Genomic DNA, 22826 nt, shown 5'->3' with positions numbered 1-22826 from the left:
CTGCAGGACAGGTGAGGGAGGCCAGCACCCAACATCAACAGATGCAGCCAACAAAAACAGGGTCTTTCATTTAATTACTCGTTTGCAGCATTACATCTGTGTCGCATGTGGGCAAAGTTGCCAGGAATTGTCTTTACTGCTCAGTGGATGTCCCCGAGTCCTCTTACCTTGAAGGTAGCGCGCATGCTCAAACCACGCACAAGGGGACATTGTTTAAAGTTATCAGGAGGGTCCGTCTGCGGACAGGGCACTATCAATTTGGTCCCTATCGCAAATTTGATATTGTAGTCGCCATTTATTTTCATCGTCACAACTTATATTGCTAAAACTAAACACTTAGACTAATATTTAGTTTTGATCAAGCATTGTTTAGATGTGGTAAATAATTAATTTGCACTGCAAAATGATGCATCACCAAAGCAACGTTGACGTTTCTCCAATTTTCTAGCTAGCGAACTTTTAAACTGCACAAGTGAAGTTAACCAGCAACCCATGTATATAAAATAAATTGCATGTGTTCAGATAATTTGGTGACAGTACTCGGTAACTTTGCGAGACTCAATATGACCTTCCGAAAATGGTACCCCAACCTGGCTGTGGTCGCACGTGTCCGATTTGACCACGGTATGGCTAATTAGCTAGCTAACGTTAGCTTTCGCTAGCAAGTCTTTTTAAGGCAACTTCTGTGTTTAATAGTTTAGTCAACCAATGTAATGGGTATTTAAATAAATGTTTATTACGTTTGCCTGAACTGTCAGGTTGAAAACAGCTCCCTTCAAATGGATTCCACTCATACCAGGTCATGGGATTCAGCTGTTGTCAAATTACTAGTAACGTTTTATTTGACTTTTCGTAGCAGGTTAGGATAATTTACGCTGCAGATAAGAGACGTACTGGGATTATAGTTAGTAGGTCAAATGCTTTTTTTGTTGTTGTACCTTTGACGTTAATTTGACAAAATCTGGATCCCTTCTAGCCATGACCCTCGTACCACTGCGGTGGGCTCTGCCCTGGCAAAAGCAATTGCGCGCGTCCCGGAAGCTAGTGAGCATGGTATATGTAGTTCTAAACCGCAGTGTTTACGTTTCTGTTAAAGTGTAGAACAGTAGCTAGATTTCCATAGAGCAATGCAGTGGGACACAATTTATAACCACATTACCTTCACGTTTTGGAACAGAGTTCTATATTTTTAGATATCTATTTTTCACTCGTTTTGATTTATGTTCGTCTGAAGTAGCCTATAGTCGCAGCGCTTGATATACTGTCACCCAGGGTTGTGTTTTGTATCTGACACTGACAGTGGAGTATGGCGGACGGTGGCCGGTTCTACAGTGGTAAGTTACCCCGGAACAAAGCTTCAAATCTGCTTCTCAACAGTTGTTTTCCTCCTCTGCCTAGATCAGGAGGGAGTTGTCGTCCAGAGAGATGTCACGCGCAAAGGCAAGCTACCAGGAGGTAAAACGCCGAAGTGTAAACAAATAAGTGAGGCGATTGGCATATGGGGACAGGACAGTCGTTTACGTTTTCTGTGACCGACGTGTGACACAGACTTTTTAGGCCACATCCCGATTCAAAAACAACCCCAAGCACACCTGGCTACCCATACAGTGTTGGCAATTAGTTTTTAGTGAGAATCGCGATTGGCTCCTTGATTTGTCAGTAGATTATGTTTTGCCCACTGCCTTGCTGCAGCACGACATTTTTTCGCCCAGTGCACACCCCCCCTGTGCTTCTCTGCCTGTGTGTGCACCATTGCGGTGACTGCTGTTGCACAGACAACTTCTCCCAATCTCGTTTGCTGCTAAATTAAGTCTGAAAAATTCACCAAAGGCAGCCTGAAAAGTAGCTGAATTTGTCGCTAGCCTTTACCAATAAAAGTATCTGTAGGGGTCTGAAAACTTGCTAAATAAATATAGGAACAAATTTTGCAACACTGGTGACTTTTGGTCAGTTGGCCAGATTGAGACATGCTCAATATTTTAAATGCAGATTCAGAAGTATTTGTGCCATTTATCACAAAATATTAGGAGCTACTTTAGTCACCTTTTTTAAAAATAAAGTTATGTGATGAATCATCTACAAATGTGTTGGTAATAATAACAACATGATAATGTATATGCATAAACAGATATTCATACCAGAAGATTGCCCGTACGAAGTTGTTTATGATGATCCATCCTCTCTCTCTCTCTCTCTCTCTCTCTCTCTCTCCCTCCCCCAGAGCATGACAACAGAGTCGCGGGCCCTCAGTTCCGGGGGGGGCGTATGAGTCAGGGCCCCTTTAGGGGCCCAATCTACTACGACGGTCCGGCCAGGCAGCAGAGGCCTCGAGGGGGCCAAATGGGTGGGTTCAGGGGCCCTGGACCAGGACCTCGGGTCCGGTTCGAAGATAACTATGTACACGTAACTATGAACAGCGGGAGCCCACAGGATGGCAGCTCTCACCGCAGATTGTGAGTGAGATTGCATACTACAACTGTTACATAGCAGCGATAAGATTTTCTGTTACTGTCTATAAATAAGCATGTTTTGTGAGATGATTCTTTGTCAGGTAACACTGTGCACTCTGACCTCTTAGCAACCCGTACAGGTGGCCGAATCGGAGAGGCGATGGACAATTTGACCGAGACAGAAGAGGAGCTGGGGGCTACAGAGGAGGAGGAGGAGGTGGAGGAGGGAGAGAAGGAGACGGAGGAGGAGAAGACAAGAGAAGTTGGTACAAGATGATTGTGAGTATCTTTAACAAAGAGCATGACAAGTATCTATTTCATTATGATAAAGTGTTTTATAGTCAACTAACTGCTGTCTCTGGCAGATTCCCTATGGGAGGAAATACGACAAGAAATGGCTGCTGACGGCTTTACAGAACCTGTGCTCCGTACCCTTCACACCTGTTCAGGTAAGTTGCTGGCAGACAGCCCAGCCATGATCATAGGACTTGACTGATGGGTTAAATGTTGTTTTTCTGATCACTGGGATAGAGGAGTCTAATGTATGCTTTGAAACCAATACAAGTACATGTATGTCTGTCTATTGTTTGTCTATTAAGCCGGGGCGGCATGTAGCCTAGTGGTTAGAGCGTTGAACTTGTAACCGAAAGGTTACAAGATCGAATCCCCGAGCTGACAAGGTAAAAATATGTCGTTCTGCCCCTGAACAAGGCAGTTAACCCACTGTTCCCCGGTAGGTCGTCATTGTAAATAAGAATTTGTTCTTAACTGACTTGCCTAGTTAAAGGTAAAAAAAAATATAGAAGTGTTGAGGATATTTACAAGTGCATTTAAGTATTAGCATTGTTTATCTCTCTCTCTTGCTCTCGCCCCCCATCCATCCCTTTCAGTACCAGATTGAAGGCCATAAAGCCCAGTTCTACCTCGAGGATGCCTGCACAGCCAACGCACTGTGCAGAATCTCTCGCCAAATCACAGACACTGAGGGCTACAAGGTACAAGCTACAAGGTGCTGAGGAGTATTTATGTCTGTAATAAAGTCCTTTTGTGGAGAAACTCTTTCTGATTGAAAGAGAGATTACCCCCAGTGGGTAGACCTATGCCCTCCCAGACCCCCCCATGGCTGTGCCCCTGCCCAGTCATGTGAAACCCATAGATTTGGGCCTAATTGATTTATTCATCTCTATTGATTGATATGAACTGACACTCAGTAAAATTGTTGCATGTTGCGTAAAGATTTTTGTACAGAAGGATTTTTTGAAGTTACTACTTATTTATAATAATGTTTATGCTTCCTCTACACCCCCCCATACACACACACACACCTCCACTCCCCTCTCCTCTCCTCTCTAGGTGATAGTGCTGATGAACCCCTGTCCTCCTCCCGCCATCCTCAACACCCAACTGAAGCCTGAAGACATGGAGCACTTAAAGGTGAGACATGGCGGGAGGGGGAAGCGATGGAGAAAGTTGGAAAATAATATGGATGGATATTTACAGATGAATATGAGTAACTTCTGTAATATCTCTCTCAGCAATGCATGGCCAAGCGTTTTGATGGCTCCCAGCGAGCACTGGACCTGAACAACATCCGTACTGACCCAGGTAGCACCCCATACTACCTGGAGATACAAAGAAACAGTGGTTAGTATCTTCCTCTGTCCTGGTCTAAAATGTATGTACCTCTGTTTCAGACTTGGTGTCTCAGAACATCAGGGCGATCTTGAGCAGAAAGACCTTTATGGATGCTGTGGTCAAGATCATTGAGGAAAACATCCCTGAGGTAATAGTATAATAATACCAATCTATACCCATACAGTTTCAGTGTGTAGTGCTAAAATGTGTAGATCTCTTGTCTTCTTCTCTTATCTCAGCTGGTGTGTCTGAACTTGAGCAATAACAAGCTGTATAAACTGGAAGATGTGGCAGATCTGATAAGCAAGGCCCCACACCTGAAGATCCTCAACCTCTCCCACAATGAGGTGAGAGAAGAGACTGACCCTTAACCCTAATCTCTAACCTTGTCTATTCATTTGGGGGGCGAATCCTAACTTCCACATCACATTTTTACTTCGTCATGCATTAATATCAATGGGAGATTACAAATTAGGATTTGCCCCTGAATCTGCTCACTCGCTTAACCTTTTCCCACTCAATTCTCTTTTTTCTTTCTCCATCTTCCTCTCAGTTGAAGTCAGAGAAGGAGCTGGATAGGTTGAAGGGTTTGAAGCTGGTTGAGCTGTGGTTGGACCGTAACCCACTGTGTGACCAGTTCAAGGACCAGCTCACCTACATCAGGTCAGTCTCTGAGCCTGGGGGATAGGCTGTGTGGGGGTTAGGCTGTGTGTGTTAGTTAGTAGGTAGATGGGAGCACTGACATAGTCCGGTGGATGTCGTGGCCTTGTTGACTCCATTACGTTGAGTGGGTGTGTGAGGTGGGATGTGACTTCTCTGTTCTTGTTCCCTCTCCATGGTGAACACGGCCACCAGTGCTATCAGGGAGAGGTTTCCCCGGCTACTCAAACTGGTAAGATGTTCTCTTTTCACCTCTGATCCTCTCCATCTTTGACTGCATTTGATTTGTTTATTTCCTGTTGTTGTTCTGTAGGATGGTCATGACCTCCCCCCGCCGATAGTGTTTGAAGTGGTAACACCCACCACTACCCCCCCCTGCAAGGTCTGGTCCGTTTTGGTTCACAGAATAACAAAAAAATGCACTTGATTCAGTTTGTTCGCTTGGTTGATTCTGACAGATGCTCTTTTCTTTGACCAATCCAGGGTAGCTACTTCGGTTCAGAAGAAATCAAGGTCCTCATCTTGCATTTCCTGCAACAGTAAGTGTATTCACATACCTTTTGTCAAGATTTAAGTATATTCCTTCATAAAGGATATATTTGTCACCTCTAAGACAGGTAACACAGTGCGTGCTTCTCAAAATGCATACTTCTGAGCAAAGCAGTCCAAATCAAAGTATGCGAAACGAAGCATGGAGGGCACATATCGAAGGCGTACTCCGTACGTGCATATTTTGAAGCATGCATCGACGCAAGCTTCAATGGAAATTATGCAAAGAAATGACCCAATCATGTCAAAAAAGTATGCAAAATTTATTGAAATCTATGGCAACCGTTATTTGAGCAGAAGCGAGAGAAAATGTTGCCTATTCACAAATCACATGACTACAATATTTGATCTTGATACGTTAATAAATACATGGTGTTTCATTTCGGCATGTTTACCTGCCTACGTACCGTAGATCGCAAGCCCATAATAAGTCAATAGGGCTAAATGGCTAACTACTACTGTTAGCTAGCCACGAAGAATTGACATCTATCTTGCATAATATTTGTTTGAGGTCATTTTGCCTGTTAAGCTATCTGGTTAGATACATTATTACTATTCACATATAGCTAGCAGATAGTTATGAAGTAAAACGGTTGCTTTGTGTATGTCTTGTTTCTACGGTTCAGTGAATGGGTAAGTCCATAGTAAGTTAATAGGGCTGGCTAGCTAGCTAGCTAGCCACAAATAATTGGTAGCTACCCAAGAAAAATGTACCACTACCTTGTATAACATTAGTTTTAAGTCATTTTTGCCTGTTTAACACATTTTTTATCTAATTGATTAAAATATTGACTGGCTTTCATCAGGCTGCCCACTCAAGAGAAAGCTTCAAACTGTAACTAGTGCCTGCAACCTGGTTCAGGTTATCAATCAACCTACCAGGGTAGTTAAAAAGAGTATAGGAATGAAATCATCAACATGTATTGATCATATCTTTACTAATGCTGCAGAAATTTGTTTGAAAGCAGTATACAAATCCCTCGGATATAGTGATCACAATATAGAAGCCATATCTAGGAAAACCAAAGTTCCAAAGGCTGGGCCTAATATTGTGTATAAGAGGTCATACAATAAGTTTTGTAGTGATTCCTATGTTGTTGATGTGAAGAATTTGTTGGTCCATGGTGTGTAATGACGAGCAACCAGACGCTGCACTTGACATATTTATGAAATTGCTTATTAAGAAAATTACTGTACAAACTGTTAAATCCCCGTGGATTGATGAGGAATTAAAAAATTGTATGGTTGAGAGGAATGAGGCAAAAGAGGTGGCAAATAGGTCTGGCTGTACAACCGATTTGGCAAACGTACTGCAAATTGAGAAATCATGTGACTAAACTGAATAAAAAGAAGAAGAAACTACACTATGAAACAAAGATGAATATATTAAAAAGCTTCGGAGCACCTTAAATGAAATCTTGGGCAAAAAGGCAAACGTTGCTCCATCATTCATTGAATCAGATAGCTCATTCGTCACAAAACCCACTGATATTGTGAACTACTTTCATGTTTTTTTCAATGGCAAGATTAGCAAATTTAGGCATGACATGCCAGCAACAAACTCTGACACTACACATCCAAGTATATCTGACCAAATTATGAAAGACAAGCATTGTAATTTTGAATTCCGTAAAGTGAGTGTGGAAGAAGTGAACAATCTATTGTTGTCTATCAACAATGACAAGCCACTGGGGTCTGACAACTTGGATGGAAAATTACTGAGGATAATAGCGGACAATATTGCCACTGCTATTTGCCATATCTTCAATTTAAGCCTACTAGAAGTGTGTGCCCTCAGGCCTGGAGGGAAGCAAAAGTCATTCCCCTACCTAAAATAGTAAAGCCCCTTTAATGGCTCAAATAGCCTACCAATCAGCCTGTTACCAACCCATAGTACATTTTGGAAAATATTGTGTTTGACCAGATACAATGCTATTTTTCAGCACACTTATAGGGTAGGACATTCAGCAAGCACATCACTTACACAAATGACTGATTGGCTGAGAGAAAATGCTAAAAATAAATTGGGGGGCTGTTTTGTTCAAATTCAGTGCGGCTTTTGACATTATCAATCATAGTCTGTTGCTGGAAAAACGTATGCATTATGGCTTTACACCCCCTGCTATATTGTGGATAAAAAGTTCTGTCTAATAGAACACAGAGGGTGTTCTTTAATGGAAGCCTCTCCAACAAAATCCAAGTGGATTCAGGAATTCCCCAGGGCAGCTATCTAGGCCCCTTTACTTTTTTCAATTTTGATTAACGACATGTCACTGGCTTTGAGTAAAGCCAGCGTGTCTATGTATGCGGATGACTCAACACTACACGTCAGCTACTGAAATGACAGCAACACTTAACAAAGAGCTGCAGTTAGTTTCAGAATGGTTGGCAAGGAATAAGTTAGTCCTAAATATTTAAAAAACTAAAAGCATTGTATTTGGGACAAATCATTCACTAAATCCAAAACCTCAACTAAATCTTGTAATGAATAATGTGGAAATTGAGCAAGTTGAGACTAAACTGCTTGGAGTAACCCTGGATTGTAAACTGTCATGGTTAAAACATATTGATACAACAGTAGCTAGGATGGGGAGAAGTCTCTCTATAATAAAGCGCTGCTCTGCATTCTTAACAGCACTATCAATAAGGCAGGTCCTACAGGCCCTAGTTTTGTCGCACCTGGACTACTGTTCAGTTGTATGGTCAGGTGCCACAAAGAGGGACTCAGGAAAATTGCAATTGGCTCAGAACAGGGCAGTACGGCTGGGCCTTGGATATACAAAGAGAGTTAACATTAATAATATGCATGTCAATCTCTCCTGGCTCAAAGTAGAGGAGAGATTGATTTCATCACTGCTTGTATTTGTGAGAGGTATTGACATGTTGAATGCACCGAGCTGTCTTTTTGAACTACTGGCACACAGCTCGGACACTCATGCATACCCCACAAGACATGCCACCAGAGGTCTCTTCACACTCCCCAAGTCCAGAACAGACTATGGAAGGCGCAAAGTACTACATAGAGCCATGACTATGCAAGCAGTAAAATTTGATTTACAAACAGAAATAAACCTGTGAAGCAACACTAACATAGACACATGCATACAAACACACAATAACATATGCACTATACACACATGTACACGTGGATTTTGTCTATAGATATGTGGTGGTAGAGTAGAGGCCTAACAGGCTGACTACACCGCGAGCGTTGCAAAATAAATTTAGAAATCTATATTATTCAATCATTGCACCCACACTGCTCGCGTGCGCCAACGAGCGTCTGCGTTGCCAAGGGCCAAAATAGAAGTCAAATAGAACACCCTCTGTGTTCTATTTGTGACGCAGATTGCGCTGCAAGTCCTGCCTCTCCCATCTCCTCATTGGTTTATAGAAGCAGGTACCCACGTGCCATCTCCTCATTGGTTATACCCACGTGGGTGACTGAAAGACGAATGAGATCAGTGGCGGTAATGCACCTAATTTATGAAAGTTGCCATTCACAATATAAAGTAAAGAGGAGAAAAGGCCTGGAAGGAGGAGAGATGACTAGAAACGATTCAGTTGACCGTTTTATGTGTGGATTAATTGTCGGAGTAGAGGACCTTGTGCATTTCAGGTAAAATAACAACTCAATGTTTATATCCCAGGACAAATTAGCTAGCAACAGCAAGCTAGCTAAATAGGACAAATTAGCTAGCAAGTACAAGCTAGCTAGCTAAATTGCCATAAATGTTTGGTGCTTTTCGACCTGTCCCCAAATTAATGGAATTGGTTCAGAGCTTGTTTTAATATTTGAACCTGCATGTCGTAATCACATTTGGTGTGGGGGGACAAAATAAATGTATGCACGATGGCGCACATGCGTGCAGCCGGTTTGGGTTCCGTGTAAGGGCACACACTTAATATGTTGTGAAATCTGTTATGAATATATTGTAATATTTAAATGTTTAACTACATACATAAATTCAAATAAATACAAACTAGCTGGCTAGCTAGATTAATAAGATTCACATATCTAGCTGATCATTCTGAAGTAAAACGTTTGCTTGTATATCTTGTTTCATCTCTTGTTGCCATTATCCTGTCTGGAAGAAGGTTCAGTGAATGGGGAGGTGACGCGTGAGGTAATACAGTAGGGGGAGTGTGAGTTCTTCTCGAATGTAATGTTTTATGCATTCTCCACACTCGTCCTCATAAGAACGTACTCAAGAGAACGTGGTCGGAGAATGCACTCGGATGCATGAGTGTGTGGAGCACGGTAGTATGCATATTGAGAAACACCCAGTGTGTATGACCTCTGACAGCTATTATAGTGTTATGACCTCTATGGAAGATATTAGTGTTATAACCTTTCTATGACGGTACTACAGTGTTATCACTTTTCTATGACAGGTACTACAGTGTATATGACTCTGGGAACAGACAGCCTCTTCTAGATGCCTACCATGATGGTGCCTCCTTCTCACTCAGCTTGCCCTCCAGTCAAAACCCAAACAGGTCTCACACACACATTTCCCCATCTGAATGTCTGGCTCGTGGGAGTTCGGAATTACATATTTATTTGTATATTTTTCATCATAGGTGTAGTTTGAGAGAGTACCATAAACACAGCCGTAACATAAAGCGACTCAAAGATCCATGTGAGTCTTCCAAATATTTAAGACAATTAACAAGTCTGTCATCAACAGATTTGTCTGTTGTATTTCTGTAATAATGTGTGGCATCTTCTAAATGCTTCCCTCTGGAATCTGCTCCCCACAGCAACACGGTTCCGCCTACTGAAGCACACACGGCTGAACGTGGTGGCGTTGCTCAACGAGCTGCCTAAAACTCAGCATGACACAGCCTCCTTCAATGTAGACGTCAACACCTACACGGTTAGGCAATATCTGATTGATAGTTAGTGTAGCATTCTCAATACTATCATCAGTTCTTCTGTTCATGGGGGTTTTATTTTTAAAAACCTTGAATTTTCTCTTTTGTAGACCACGTTACTGTCCTTTACGGTCAGCGGCATGTTCAAGGAAGTTGATGGTAAATCTCAAGACGCGGTTAGGGCCTTCTCTCGGGTCTTCATCGCAGTTCCTGCAGGAATTTCTGGGTAATTCTGAGGTCCCTCGTTCACCTGATCTTGGTTTTAAAAAGCTCTTATAAGACTGTCTGTGCTGAAGAATGCTAAAACGATATCTTATATGATATACGAAAACAATGGTCAACGAATATTAATAAATATTGGCATCAGTTATAAAAAAAAATGTAACAGGCCAATTGGTCCTAAAATTAAAGAAATCGGGGGGGGATTAATTGAAAGAACGTTTGAAACTATTTGTCTTCTGTTTCTCCCTCTCCAGTCTATGCATAGTGAATGACGAGCTATTTGTGCGCATCGCTACAACGGAGGAGATCCAGCATGCGTTCGCTGCTTCCGCCCCCACTCCCTCCAGCAGCCCAGTGCCCACCCTCACCGCCCCCCAGCAGGAGATGCTGTCCGCCTTCTCCCTCAAGTCTGGCATGAACCTTGAGTGGTCGCAGAAGTAAGTTTGTGGGCATGTTCAAGCGGATCAATTTTGCTAAGTCATTGGTCACCGCCTTTCAAAGTGTGTTGCATTATGGGGATAAACATTGTCCGACTTGTGTCTACATGTCGACGACATGACCTTTATTAAAACCATGTGATCAAAGGTCATGCAGTTTTTTTATAAAGTCGCCTTCAAGTCGCTGCAGTTTCTTCTCACCGGTTGCACCATGCAGCCGTCGCCTGGCTACTGGGAGGTACTATTAGTCAGCCAATCATTAGGGTGTTTTTGTTTGACCCATGCGAATGGTACCCGAGACGTGACGGAAACAGGAACCAACTTTTCCACAATTCAAATGTTACTATTCATACAGTGGACATGTACAAATTGTGATATTTTGAGGCGCTCTCCTGATGAAACTACAGAGGAGAGTACATTTAATCTAGATCACCTTTACTCAACACACAGACTCATACAAAGCGCTCCCTCCACCTCCATTTGGCAAATCTGACAAATGATCCCCCTGATTCCTGCTTACAAGCAAAAACTTAAGCAGGAAGTACCAGTGACACGCTCAATTCTGAAGTGGTCCGATGAAGCGGATGCTAAGCTACAGGACTGTTTTGCTAGCATAGACTAGAATATGATCCGTGATTTATCCGATGTCATTGAGGAGTTTACCACATCAGTCACTGGCTTCATTAATAAGTGCATCGACAACATCAGTAGTGCCTTCAGAAAGTATTCGCATCACTTGACTTTTTCCACATTTTGTTGTGTTGCAGACTGAATTTAAAATTGATTAAATAGAGATTTTTTTTGTCACTGGCCTACACACAATACCCCATAATGTCAAAGTAGAATTATGTTTTTGGAATTTTTTACAAATGAATTCTAAATGAAAAGCTGAACTGCCTTGAGTCAATAAGTATTCAACCCCTTTCTATGGCAAGCCTAAATATACTATACATAAATACAAATGCAACATCAAATCAAACTTTATTTGTCATATGCGCCGAATACAGCAAGTGTAGACCTTCCCGTGAAATGCTTACTTACAAGCCTTTAACCAACAGTGCAGTAACATGCAACATTTTCAAAGATTTTACTGAGTTACAGTTCATATAAGGAAATCAGTCAATTGAAATAAATTCATTAGGCCCTAATCTAGGGATTTCACATGACTGGGAATACAGATATGCATCTGTTGGTCACAGTTACCTTTAAAAAGAAAAAGGTAGGGGCGTGGATTAGAAAACCAGTCAGTATCTGGGGTGACCACCATTGGCCACATGCAGTGTTACACCTCCTTCTCATGGAGTTGATCAGGCTGTTGATTGTGGCCTGTGGAATGTTGTCCCACTCTTCAATGGCTGTGCAAAGTTGCTGGATATTGGTGGGAACTGGAACACACTGTCTTACATGTCGTTCCAGAGTATCTCAAAGATGCTCAATGGGTGACATGTCTGGTGAGTATGCAGGCCATGAAAGAATTGGGCCATTTTCAGCTTCCAGGAATTGTGTACAGATCCTTGCGACATGGGGCTGTGCATTATCATGCTGAAACATGAGGGGTAGGCGGCGGATGAATGACACAACAATGGGCCTGAGGATCTCGTTACGGAATCTCTATGCATCAAATTGCCATCGATAAAATGCAATTGTGTTCGTAGCTTATGCCTGCCCATACCTGAACCACTCTGTTCACAAGGTTTATCAGAAAACCGCTCACCCACATGATTCCATACACGTGGTTTGCGGTTGTGAGGCCGGTTGGACATACTGCCAAATTCTCTCTCAAAAAAATACATTTTAGGTGGCTTATGGTAGAGAAATTAACATTTATTTCTCTGGCAACAGCTCTGGTGGACTTTCTTGCAGTCAGCATGCCAATTGCATGCTCCCGGAAACATGAGACATCTGTGACTTTGTGTTGTGTGACAACAACTGCACATTTTAGTGGCCTTTTAATGTCTCCAGCACAAGGTGCACCTGTGTAATGATCATGCTGTTTAATCAGCTTCTTGATATGCCACACCTTTCAGGTGGATGGATTATCTTGGCAAAGTAGAAATGTTCACTAACAGGGTTGTACATTTTTTTGTTGAGAAATTCACTTTTTGTTCGTATGGAACAATTCTGGAATATTTTATTTCAGCTCATGAAACATGGGACCAACACTTTACATGTTGCGTTTTTATATTTTTGTTCAGGAGTAAAAATGTGCTTAACAAGTTACATAATAAGTTGCATGGGCTCTGTGTTCAATAATAGTGTTTTACATGATTTTTGAATCACTACCTCATCTCTGTACCCCACACATCTGTTAGGCCCCTCAGTGAATTTCAAACACAGATTCAACCACAAAGACCAGAGAGGTTTTCCAATGCCTCGCAAAGAAGGGCACCTATTGGTAGATGGGTAAAAATTAAAAAGCAGCCTGTCCCTTTTAACATGGTGAAGTTGTTATTATTAGGCTTTGGATGGTGTATCAATACACCCAGTCACTACAAAGATACAGGCGTCCTTCATAACTCAGTTGCCGGAGAGGAAGTAAACTCCTCAGGGATTTCATCATGAGGCCACTGGGGATTTTAAAACAGTTAAAGAGTTTAATGGTTGTGATATGATAACTGAGGATGGATCAACAACATTGTAGTTACTCCACAATACTAACCTAAATGACAGAGTGAAAATAAGGAAGCCTGCACAGAATAAAAAATATTCCAAAACATGCATCCTGTTTGCAACAAAGCACTTCAGTAATACTGCAAAAAATGTGGCAAAGAAATTCACTTTTTGTCCTGAATACAAAGCGTTATGTTTGGGGCAAATCCAACAGAATGCATCACTAAGTACCACTCTTCATATTTTCAAGTATGGTGGTGGCTGCATCATGTTGTGGGTATGCTTGTCATCGGCAAGGACTAGGGAGTTTTTTAGGATAAAAAGAAACGGAATACAGCTATAAGCAAAGGCAAAATCCTAGAGGAAAACCTGGTTCAGCCTGTTTTCCAACAGACTGGGAGACTAATTCACCTTTCAGCAGGACAATAACCTAAAACACAGGGCCAAATCTACACTGGAGTTGCTTACCAAGACGACACTGAATCTTCTTGAGTTGTCTAGTTGCAGTTTTGACTTAAAAAAAGTATTGCCTTATTTTAAGACAATTTAAATGGCTGTCTAGCAATAATCAACTTGACAGAGCTTGAATAATTTTTAAGAATAATGGGCAAATATTGTACAATCCAGGTGTGCAAAGCTCTTAGAGACTTACCCCAAAAGACTCGCAGCTATAATCGCTGCCAAAGGTTCTTCTACAAATTTTGACTCGGGTGTGAATACTTATGTAAATTAGATTTTTGAATTTAATACATTTGCAAACATTTCTAAAAACAATTTCACTGTCATTATGGGGTCTTGTGTGTAGATAGTGAGAATATATATATTTTTTTATCCATTTTGAATTCAGGCTGTAAAACAACAAAATGTGGAATAAGTCAAGGGGTATGAATACTTTGTGAAGGCACTGTTCATGTTTCAAGCAGACCACCATAGTCTCTGTGCCCAAGAACGCCAAGGTAACCTGTCTAAATGACTATCACCCCGTAGCACTCAAATCTCTAGCCATGAAGTGCTTTGAAAGGCTGGTCATGGCTCACATCAACACCATCATCCCAGACTCTCTGGACCCTCTCCAATTCGCATACCGTCCTAACAGATCCACACAATCTCTACTACATTCCACACTGCCCTTTCCCACTTGGACAAAAGGAACACCTTCGTGAGAATGCTCTTCATTGACTACAGCTCAGTGTTCAACACCATAGTGCCCTCAATGCTCATCACTAAGCTAAGGTTCCTGGTACTAAACACTTCCTCTGTAACTGGATCCTGGACTTCCTGACAGGCCGCTCCAAGGTGGTGAGTGTAGGCAGCAACACATCCGCCACGCTGATCCTCAACACGGGGGCCCCTCAGGGGTGCGTGCTGTGTCCCCTCTTGTACTCTCTATTCACCCACGCACGACTCCAACACCATCATTAAGGCCTGATCGGCGACGACGATGAGACAGCCTATAGGGAGGAGGTCAGTGAGCTGGCAGTGTGGTGGCAGGACAACAACCTCTCCCTCAACGGCAGTAAAACAAAGGAGCTGATCGCAGACTACAGGATAAGGAGGGCCGAGCACGTGACGGGGCTGTAGTGGAGCGGTTTGAGCACTTCAAGTTCCTCTGTGTCCACATCACTAAAGCTCTATCATGGTCCAAACTAGTGATGCACTGATATGACATTTTTGGCCGATACCGATATCCAATATTTTCCTTGCCCCAAAAAATGATACCGATAACCAATATTTAAAATTTTTGCGTCATTTTAAGTATTCTAGTACAGCTAAATAGTTAACACACACACATGGACGCAGCGGTCTAAGGCACTGCATCTCCGTGCAAGAGGTGTCACTACAGTCCCTGGTTCGAATCCAGGCTGTATCACATCCGGCCGTGATTGGGAGTCCCACAGGGCGGTGCACAATTGGCCCAGCGTAGTCCGTGTTTGGCAGGAGGTAGGCCGTCATTGTAAAAAATAATTTGTTCTTAACTGACTTGCCTAGTTAAATAAAGGTTACACACACATACCACATTGACCAAAAGTTATTTTGTTGGCGTTTACACATGTCCCCATTACCAGTAAAACATAATCAAACCTATTTCTTTCACTTACTTGCTGTGCTGTTTCGTTGTTCATTTGTTCAGTCGTTTCATTCTTAACCAGGATTTCTATGGGACGCCGTTTGGGTCTTTGCGTGTCAAAAAATATACTATTTAACACTTTGACGTATCAAATAACACAATTTGACGTGTCAAATAAGCTTTTTGACCAATCAGGACCTGAATATGACTACACGTCACATTTTTTACGTAGTTATTACACATTGATTACACTCACTCGTATTTCATATGTCACAACGAGTCATTGACGCATATGCTATGACGCTGGTAAAGTTGTCTTGCGCACCTACAGTACTGGTCATTAAAAAAAAACTAGCTTGCTAACTATATAGCTAGGTGTCATCATCTAAAATAACCCTAATTTATATGACAGTTCTTATTTGATTAATGGTGGTCGGACCCATCTATGTGAAGCTAGCCACAATAAGGATTAGCCTCAATAGTGGACTTTGCGGTTAGCCTTCAAAATAAAAGTATGGCATAATTCTACTATTTGTATTCATTTGCATCACTGTCAATGACATAAGCAAAATCAACGATTGTGCCTAATCCTTACACATAATACGTCATGCACCTTTGTTATATAGGTATGCACGTCAGCTTTGACATCAGTTTTGCACATCGGGTGTTAAACTAGACATTGGCTGATATTGATGTTGGCATTTTTAGCTAATATCGGCCGATATGTTCACCGATTTATATTGTGCATCCCTAGTCCAAACACACACCAACACAGTTGTCTTAGAGGGCACAACAATGCCTCTTCTCCCTCAGGAGGCTGAAAAGATTTGGCATGGGCCCTCGGATCCTCAAAGGTATACAGCTGCAACATTGAGAGCATCTTGACTGGCTGCATCACCGCTTGGTATGGCAACGCTTACACGGAACCGAAACCGGCTGCGCATGTGCGCCATCGTGCATAAATGTATTTTGTCCCCCCACACCAAACGCGATCACGACACGCAGGTTAAAATATCAAACAAACTCTGAACCAATTATATTAATTTGGGGACAGGTCGAAAAGCATTAAACATGTATGGCAATTTAGCTAGCTAGTTTCCACTTGCTAGTTAATTTGTCCTATTTAGCTAGCTTGCTGTTGCTAGCTAATTTGTCCTGGGATATAAACATTGAGTTGTTATTTTACCTGAAATGCACAAGGTCCTCTACACCGACAATTAATCTACACATAAAACGGTCAACCGAATTGTTTCTAGTCATCTCTCCTAGGCTTTTTCTTCTCTTGACTTTATATTGCGATTGGCAATTTTCATAAATGAGGTGCATTGCCGTCACTGACCTCATTCGTCTTTCAGTAACCCACATGGGTATAACCAATGAGGAGATGGCACGTGGGTACCTGCTTCTATAAACCAATGAGGAGATGGGAGGCAGGACTTGCAGCTCAATCTGTGTCAGAAATAGAACTGACTTCTATTTTGGCCCTTGGCAACGCAGACGCTCGTTGGCGCGCAAGCAGGGTGGGTGCAATAATTGAATAAAATAGATTTCAAAATTGATTTTGCAACGCGCACGCGACGCGAGCGGTGTAGTCAGCCTCTTAGCATCTACAGAGTTACAGTGGGTAGTGCGTACGGCCCAGTACATCACTCCCTGCCGTTCCAGGACCTCTATACCAGGCGGTGTCAAGAAGGCCCCAAAAAAATCTGACTCCAGCCACAGACTGTTCTCTTTGCTACCACACAGCAAGCGGTGAACAACCCTAAGCACATTTTACCCCCAAGCCATGAAACTTCAAAGCAAGACTGCTAATTAGCTAATCAAATGTCTACTCGGACTACTTGCATTTACCCTCTCTTAAACTGACTCTACCCACACTCTTATATACTTAGACTGACACTCCAACATACACACTACATACGCCCACATACATTCATACTGACGCCACACACACATACGCTTCTGTTACTGTCTTGTCTATCCTGTTGCCTAGTCACTTGACCCCTACCTATATGTACAGTACATAGCTACCTCAATTAACTTGTACTTCTGCATGGTATTTTCTACTCCCTATTCATGGGTTGCATGTTGTCACTATTGTTTTGAATGTTTGTTTTGAACTGATGCCTGACTGAGCATTCTACTCAACGCATCGTCAATGAGCGCTGATGGAGATTATCCAAAGTGCATTACAGTGACTTGGAAATACAATGACATTCGAAAGGAGGCAAACAATTAGTAGGAAAACCTTTTGTCATCATTTTGATTTCACCAGAATGACTTTAGATGCACAAAGATTTTTATAACTAATCCAAGATAAACCACAGTCTGTCTTTTCCAATGGGAACAAATGAGCCATAGTGGGCAGAACAAGCAAGGAGGGGGCAGGGCCAAGAACGAGCTAGCAAGATCATATTGGCACATTCTAGCATCATCTGCATATTTTCATCAAATCAAATGTATTTGTCACATACACATGGTTAGCAGGTGTTAATGCTAGTGTAGTGAAATGCTTGTGCTTCCAGTTCCGACCATGCAGTAATATCTAACAAGTAATATAACCTAACAATTTCACAACAACTACCTGATACACACAAGTGTAAAGGAATTAATACGAATATGTACATAAAAATATATAAATGAGTGATGGCCGAACGGCATAGGCAAGATGCAGTAGATGGTATAGAGTACAGTATATACATATGAGATGAGCAATGCAGGGTATGAAAACATTATATGAAGTGACATTGTTTAAAGTGGCTAGTGATACATTACATCAAGATGGCAAGATGCAGTAGATGGTATAGCGTACAGTATATACATATGAGATGAGCAATGTAGGGTATGAGAACATTATATAAAGTGGCATTGTTTAAAGTGGCTAGTGATACATTTAATTACATCAGATGGCAAGATGCAGTAGATGTATATACACTGTACGCTATACCATAAGAGATGAGTAATGTAGGGTAAGTAAACATTATATAATATAAAGTGGCTAGTGATAAATTGATTACATCAATTTTACCATTATTAAAGTGGGTGGAGTTGAGTCAGTATGTTGGCAGCAGCCACTCAATGTTAGTGATGGCTGTTTAACAGTCTGATGGCCTTGAGATAGAAGCTGTTTTTCAGTCTCTCGGTCCCCGCTTTGATGCACCTGTACTGACCTCACCTTCTGGATGATAGCGGGGTGAACAGGCAGTGGCTCGGGTGGTTGTTGTCCTTGATGATCTTTTTGGCCTTCCTGTGACATCGGGTGGTGTAGGTGTGCTGGAGGGCAGGTAGTTTGCACCCGGTGATGCGTTGTGCAGACCTCACTACCCTCTGGAGAGCCTTCCGGTTATGGGCGGAGCAGCTGCCGTACCAGGCGGTGATACAGCCTCCTGAGGTTCTTCACCACGCTGTCTGTGTGGGTGGACCATTTCAGTTTGTCCGTGATGTGTACGCCGAGGAACTTAACTCTCCACCCTCTCCACTACTGTCCCGTCAATGTAGATAGGGGGCTGCTCCCTCTGCTGTTTCCTGAAGTCCACGATCATCTCCTTTGTAGTGTCGTCTGCAAACTTGATGATTGAGTTGGAGGCGTGCATGGCCACGCAGTCATGAGTGAACAGGGAGTACAGTAGAGGGCTGAGAACGCACCCTTGTGGGGACCCAGTGTTGAGGATCAGCGGGGTGGAGATGTTGTTACCTACCCTCACCACCTGGGGGCGGCCCGTCAGGAAGTCCAGGACCCAGTTGCACAGGGGTCTCGAGCTTAATGGAGGGTACTATGGTGTTAAATACTGATCTGTAATCGATGAACAGCATTCTTACATAGGTATTCCTCTTGTCCAGATGGGTTAGGGCAGTGTGATGGCGATTGCGTCATCTGTGGACCTATTGTGGCGGTAAGTAAATTGGAGTGGGTCTAGGGTGTCAGGTAGGGTGGAGGTGATATGGTCCTTGACTAGTCTCTCAAAGCACTTAATGATGACGGAAGTGAGTGCTACAGGGCGGTAGTCATTTAGCTCAGTTACCTTAGCTTTCTTGGGAACAGGAACAATGGTGGCCCTCTTGAAGCATGTGGGGACAGCAGACTGGGATAAGGATTGATTGACTATGTCTGTAAACACACCAGCCAGCTGGTCTGCGCATGCTCTGAGGACACGGCCGGGGATGCTGTCTGCGCCTGCAGCCTTGCGAGGGTTAACACGTTTAGCAGTTTACACGTCCATTGAAGTTCTTTCAGGGCCGTCAATGTGTCTGCTTGGGGGGGATATACACGACTGATTATGATCGAAGAGAATTCTCTTGGTAGATAATGCGGTTGGCATTTGATAGTGAGGAATTCTAAGTCAGGTGAACAAAAGGACTTGAGTTCCTGTATATTGTTATGATCACACCACGTCTCGTTAATCATAAGGCATACACCCCCACCCTTCTTCTTACCAGAGAGATGCTTGTTTCTGTCGGCGCGATGCGTGAAGAAACCAGGTGGCTGTACCGACTCAGCTAGCGTGTCTCGAGTGAGCCATGTTTCCTTGAAATAAAGAACGTTACAGTCTCTGATGTCTCTCTGGAATGCTACCCTTGCTTGGATTTCGTCTACCTTGTTGTCAAGAGACTGGACATTGGCGACTAGTATGCTTGGGAGCGGTGCGCGATGTGCCCGTCTACGGAGCCTGACCAGAAGACCGCTCCGTCTGCCACTTCTTCTGCGGCGCCGTTGTTTTGGCTCGCCGGCTGGGATCCGATCCATTGTCCTGGGTGGTGGACCAAACAGAGGATCCGCTTCGGGAAAGTCGTATTCCTGGTCGTAATGTTGGTGAGCTGACGTTGCTCTTATATCCAATAGTTCCTCCCGACTGTATGTAGTAAAACCTAAGATTACCTGGGGTAACATTGTAAGAAATAACACATAAAAAAGAAAAATACTGCATAGTTTCCTAGGAACGCGAAGCGAGGCGGCCATCTCTGTCGGCGCCGGAAGTAACAGGGAACGCCTACTCTGAAGTGTGCGTGTGCAGTAACTCAATTCACCTTTGCACTCCTAAACAACGCAATTAAAAAAAAATGTTTTGCAAAGGGTCAAGTCTACAAACTTTAGTCCACTCTGTTCATAACAGATTTGAGTTTGGGGAACAGAAAACTGTATTGAGATCAAATGTTTCATACATGAGAAAATTTGCCGAATGTCGGCCAAAATCTATCTCGTTCCATTGCCCGCCAGCGGGCTTCATCTCTCTACCATATTTGGTAGTGAGTGGAAACGCCAAGTGGATGCTTCACATTTATACATCCAGTGAAATATGTCTCATTGTTCTATCTGTGCTATAACGTTCGCTAAGATTGAGGGGAGGCCACTGGATCTTAACTAGCTAACGTTAGCACTGCTAGCTATTTTTGACGAAATTTGCTAGCTAATGACAACATTGCCATCTGTCTAAAGTAAATTTGATGACATAATCCTGGCAAAGTTGTTTCCTACCAAATATTTCACAACTTTAGCAATGTCATTGTATTTCCAGGCACTATAGTGTAATTTAGACAACAGTAGTTAGCCTCCGTCCAGAATGACTGGGCTTATCACCACTTTAGGGCACCACTATGGCGCCGCCGATAGAGGGCGGCTTGAGAACATTCATAACAATGGCATGACGTGACGGAGTTGCAACCTATGAATACACTGAGTGTACGAAACATTAGGAACAGCCTCAATTCATTGCGGCATGGACTCTACAAGGTGTGCTGGCCCATGTTGACTCGAATGCTTCCCACAGTTGTATCAAGTTGGCTGGATGTTTTTTGGGTGGTGGACCATTTCTTGATACATACGGGAAAATGTTGAGTGAAAAACCCAGCAGCGTTGTAGTTCTTGACACACGCCTGGCACCTACTACCATACCTCAAAGTCACTTAAGTATTTTGTCTTGCCCCTTCACCCTTTGAATGGTACACATACACAATCCATGTCTCAATTGTATCACGGGTTGAAAATTGGAGACATGTTTATTTTGACATTACAAAGATAAGCTTTTATAAAAAATGGCAAAATGTTGCACAGAGCCTTGCTGTAGGTAAACCACAACAGTGTCCGACTTTTGGCTGTCATAGATGCACCTCCCCCATCGTCCTCTACTGTCAGCTGCATTAGCGTTATTACTGCTCGAACACACCCTGTGTGTGCTTGTTTGACAGAGGGTCAATACATTTATTTTGGGGATTTGTTAAACCCTTTTTCTCCCCAATTTCTTGGTATCCAACTGGTAGTAGTTACAGTCTTGTCTCATCGCTGCAACTGCCATGCGTCCTCCGAAACACAACCCAACCAAGCCGCACTGCTTCTTGACACAATGCACATCCAACCCGGAAGCCAGCCGCACCAATGTGGTGGACGAAACACCGTACACCTGGCAACCTGGTCAGCGTGCACTGCGCCCGGCCCTCCACAGGAGTCGCTAGTGCGCGATGAGACAAGGATATCCCTGCCGGCCAAACCCTCCCTAACCCGGACGACTCTGGGCCAAACATTCACTGTGACGTTCTCTCTGTCTCAGGTGTCTTCAGGACAATGAGTGGGATTTCAACAAAGCTGCACAGATCTTCACACAATTAAAAGTAAAGTATCATGAATAAACTGTCTAATAAAAGTTGCATATTCTGAGTTTTTCACTTTGTCCAACTAAATGTTGTTTTTCTCCCCTCCGTCTCCCTCAGATTGAAGGCAAGATTCCAGATGTCGCTTTTATAAAGTGAAGTTGGAAGAATACATGCTGTTGATAGTGAACATTAGATTTTCTGTTAAGAATTGGACAAGAATAGAAATGTATATATTTTATGGGTTTTGGTTTTATCCTTTATTCTTTGTTTTACTGAAGTAGAAAGATAATGTCCACAACATTGACTTTCTGCTCCATTGTTTTAGTAACAGTGTCAAGGTTGTTTGACTTGATGACTGATGTTATGATAAAATCTTGGTTATTGTAACCTTAGTTTAAAGTCATGTTTTCATTGTAATACAGTAAAAGAAAAAGCAATTGGTTTTGAATTTGTTTTCAACCTGTTTTCAAGATTGTTTATGAAAATGTATCAAATTCACACACTCTCTGAAAATAAATTGTATTCCACAGCAAAATTATGACTATCACTGGATGACAGTAGTACCACACGTACAGATACCGGTCGCGTTCAGCCGCTCAAACGTTGCATCATGCATCAACCAATTGCTGTTGTGGTCAGCTAATACGTAAAATAACTATTCAGGCGTTGTAAGATCTGGCATGTATCAGCAACGCCTGGGCAGAGGTATACAAGAGGAACGCGCACACCGTT

At 42.7% G+C, this 22826-nt stretch overlaps 1 protein-coding gene across 5 annotated transcripts; it reads left to right on the top strand.

The window, feature by feature from the left end:
* Positions 1 to 273: 273 nt before the first annotated feature.
* On the top strand, positions 274 to 22629 carry LOC115168934 (nuclear RNA export factor 1). 5 transcript variants are annotated; one of them, XM_029724476.1, is made up of 21 exons: positions 274 to 624; positions 1399 to 1455; positions 2222 to 2453; positions 2591 to 2729; positions 2816 to 2899; positions 3341 to 3445; positions 3804 to 3884; positions 3986 to 4055; positions 4145 to 4233; positions 4325 to 4432; positions 4639 to 4748; positions 4941 to 4977; positions 5059 to 5127; positions 5229 to 5284; positions 9690 to 9794; positions 9879 to 9937; positions 10059 to 10174; positions 10283 to 10398; positions 10649 to 10831; positions 22052 to 22112; positions 22212 to 22629. In XM_029724476.1, exons 1-21 carry the CDS (start codon positions 513 to 515, stop codon positions 22248 to 22250), a joined length of 2028 nt encoding a protein of 675 aa, XP_029580336.1. In that variant the 5' UTR covers positions 274 to 512; the 3' UTR covers positions 22251 to 22629. The 5 variants fall into 5 exon arrangements, with proteins under 5 accessions (XP_029580336.1, XP_029580327.1, XP_029580345.1 ...); XM_029724467.1 differs by having other exon boundaries at positions 278 to 624; positions 2579 to 2729; XM_029724485.1 differs by lacking the exon at positions 274 to 624 and adding an exon at positions 788 to 830 and having other exon boundaries at positions 2579 to 2729.
* Positions 22630 to 22826: the final 197 nt, after the last annotated feature.

Source organism: Salmo trutta, chromosome 3 (genome assembly GCF_901001165.1).
Source record: "Salmo trutta chromosome 3, fSalTru1.1, whole genome shotgun sequence".
In the NCBI taxonomy this organism is placed as follows: Eukaryota; Metazoa; Chordata; class Actinopteri; order Salmoniformes; family Salmonidae; genus Salmo; species Salmo trutta.
This window is presented reverse-complemented; position numbering and strand designations above follow the sequence as displayed.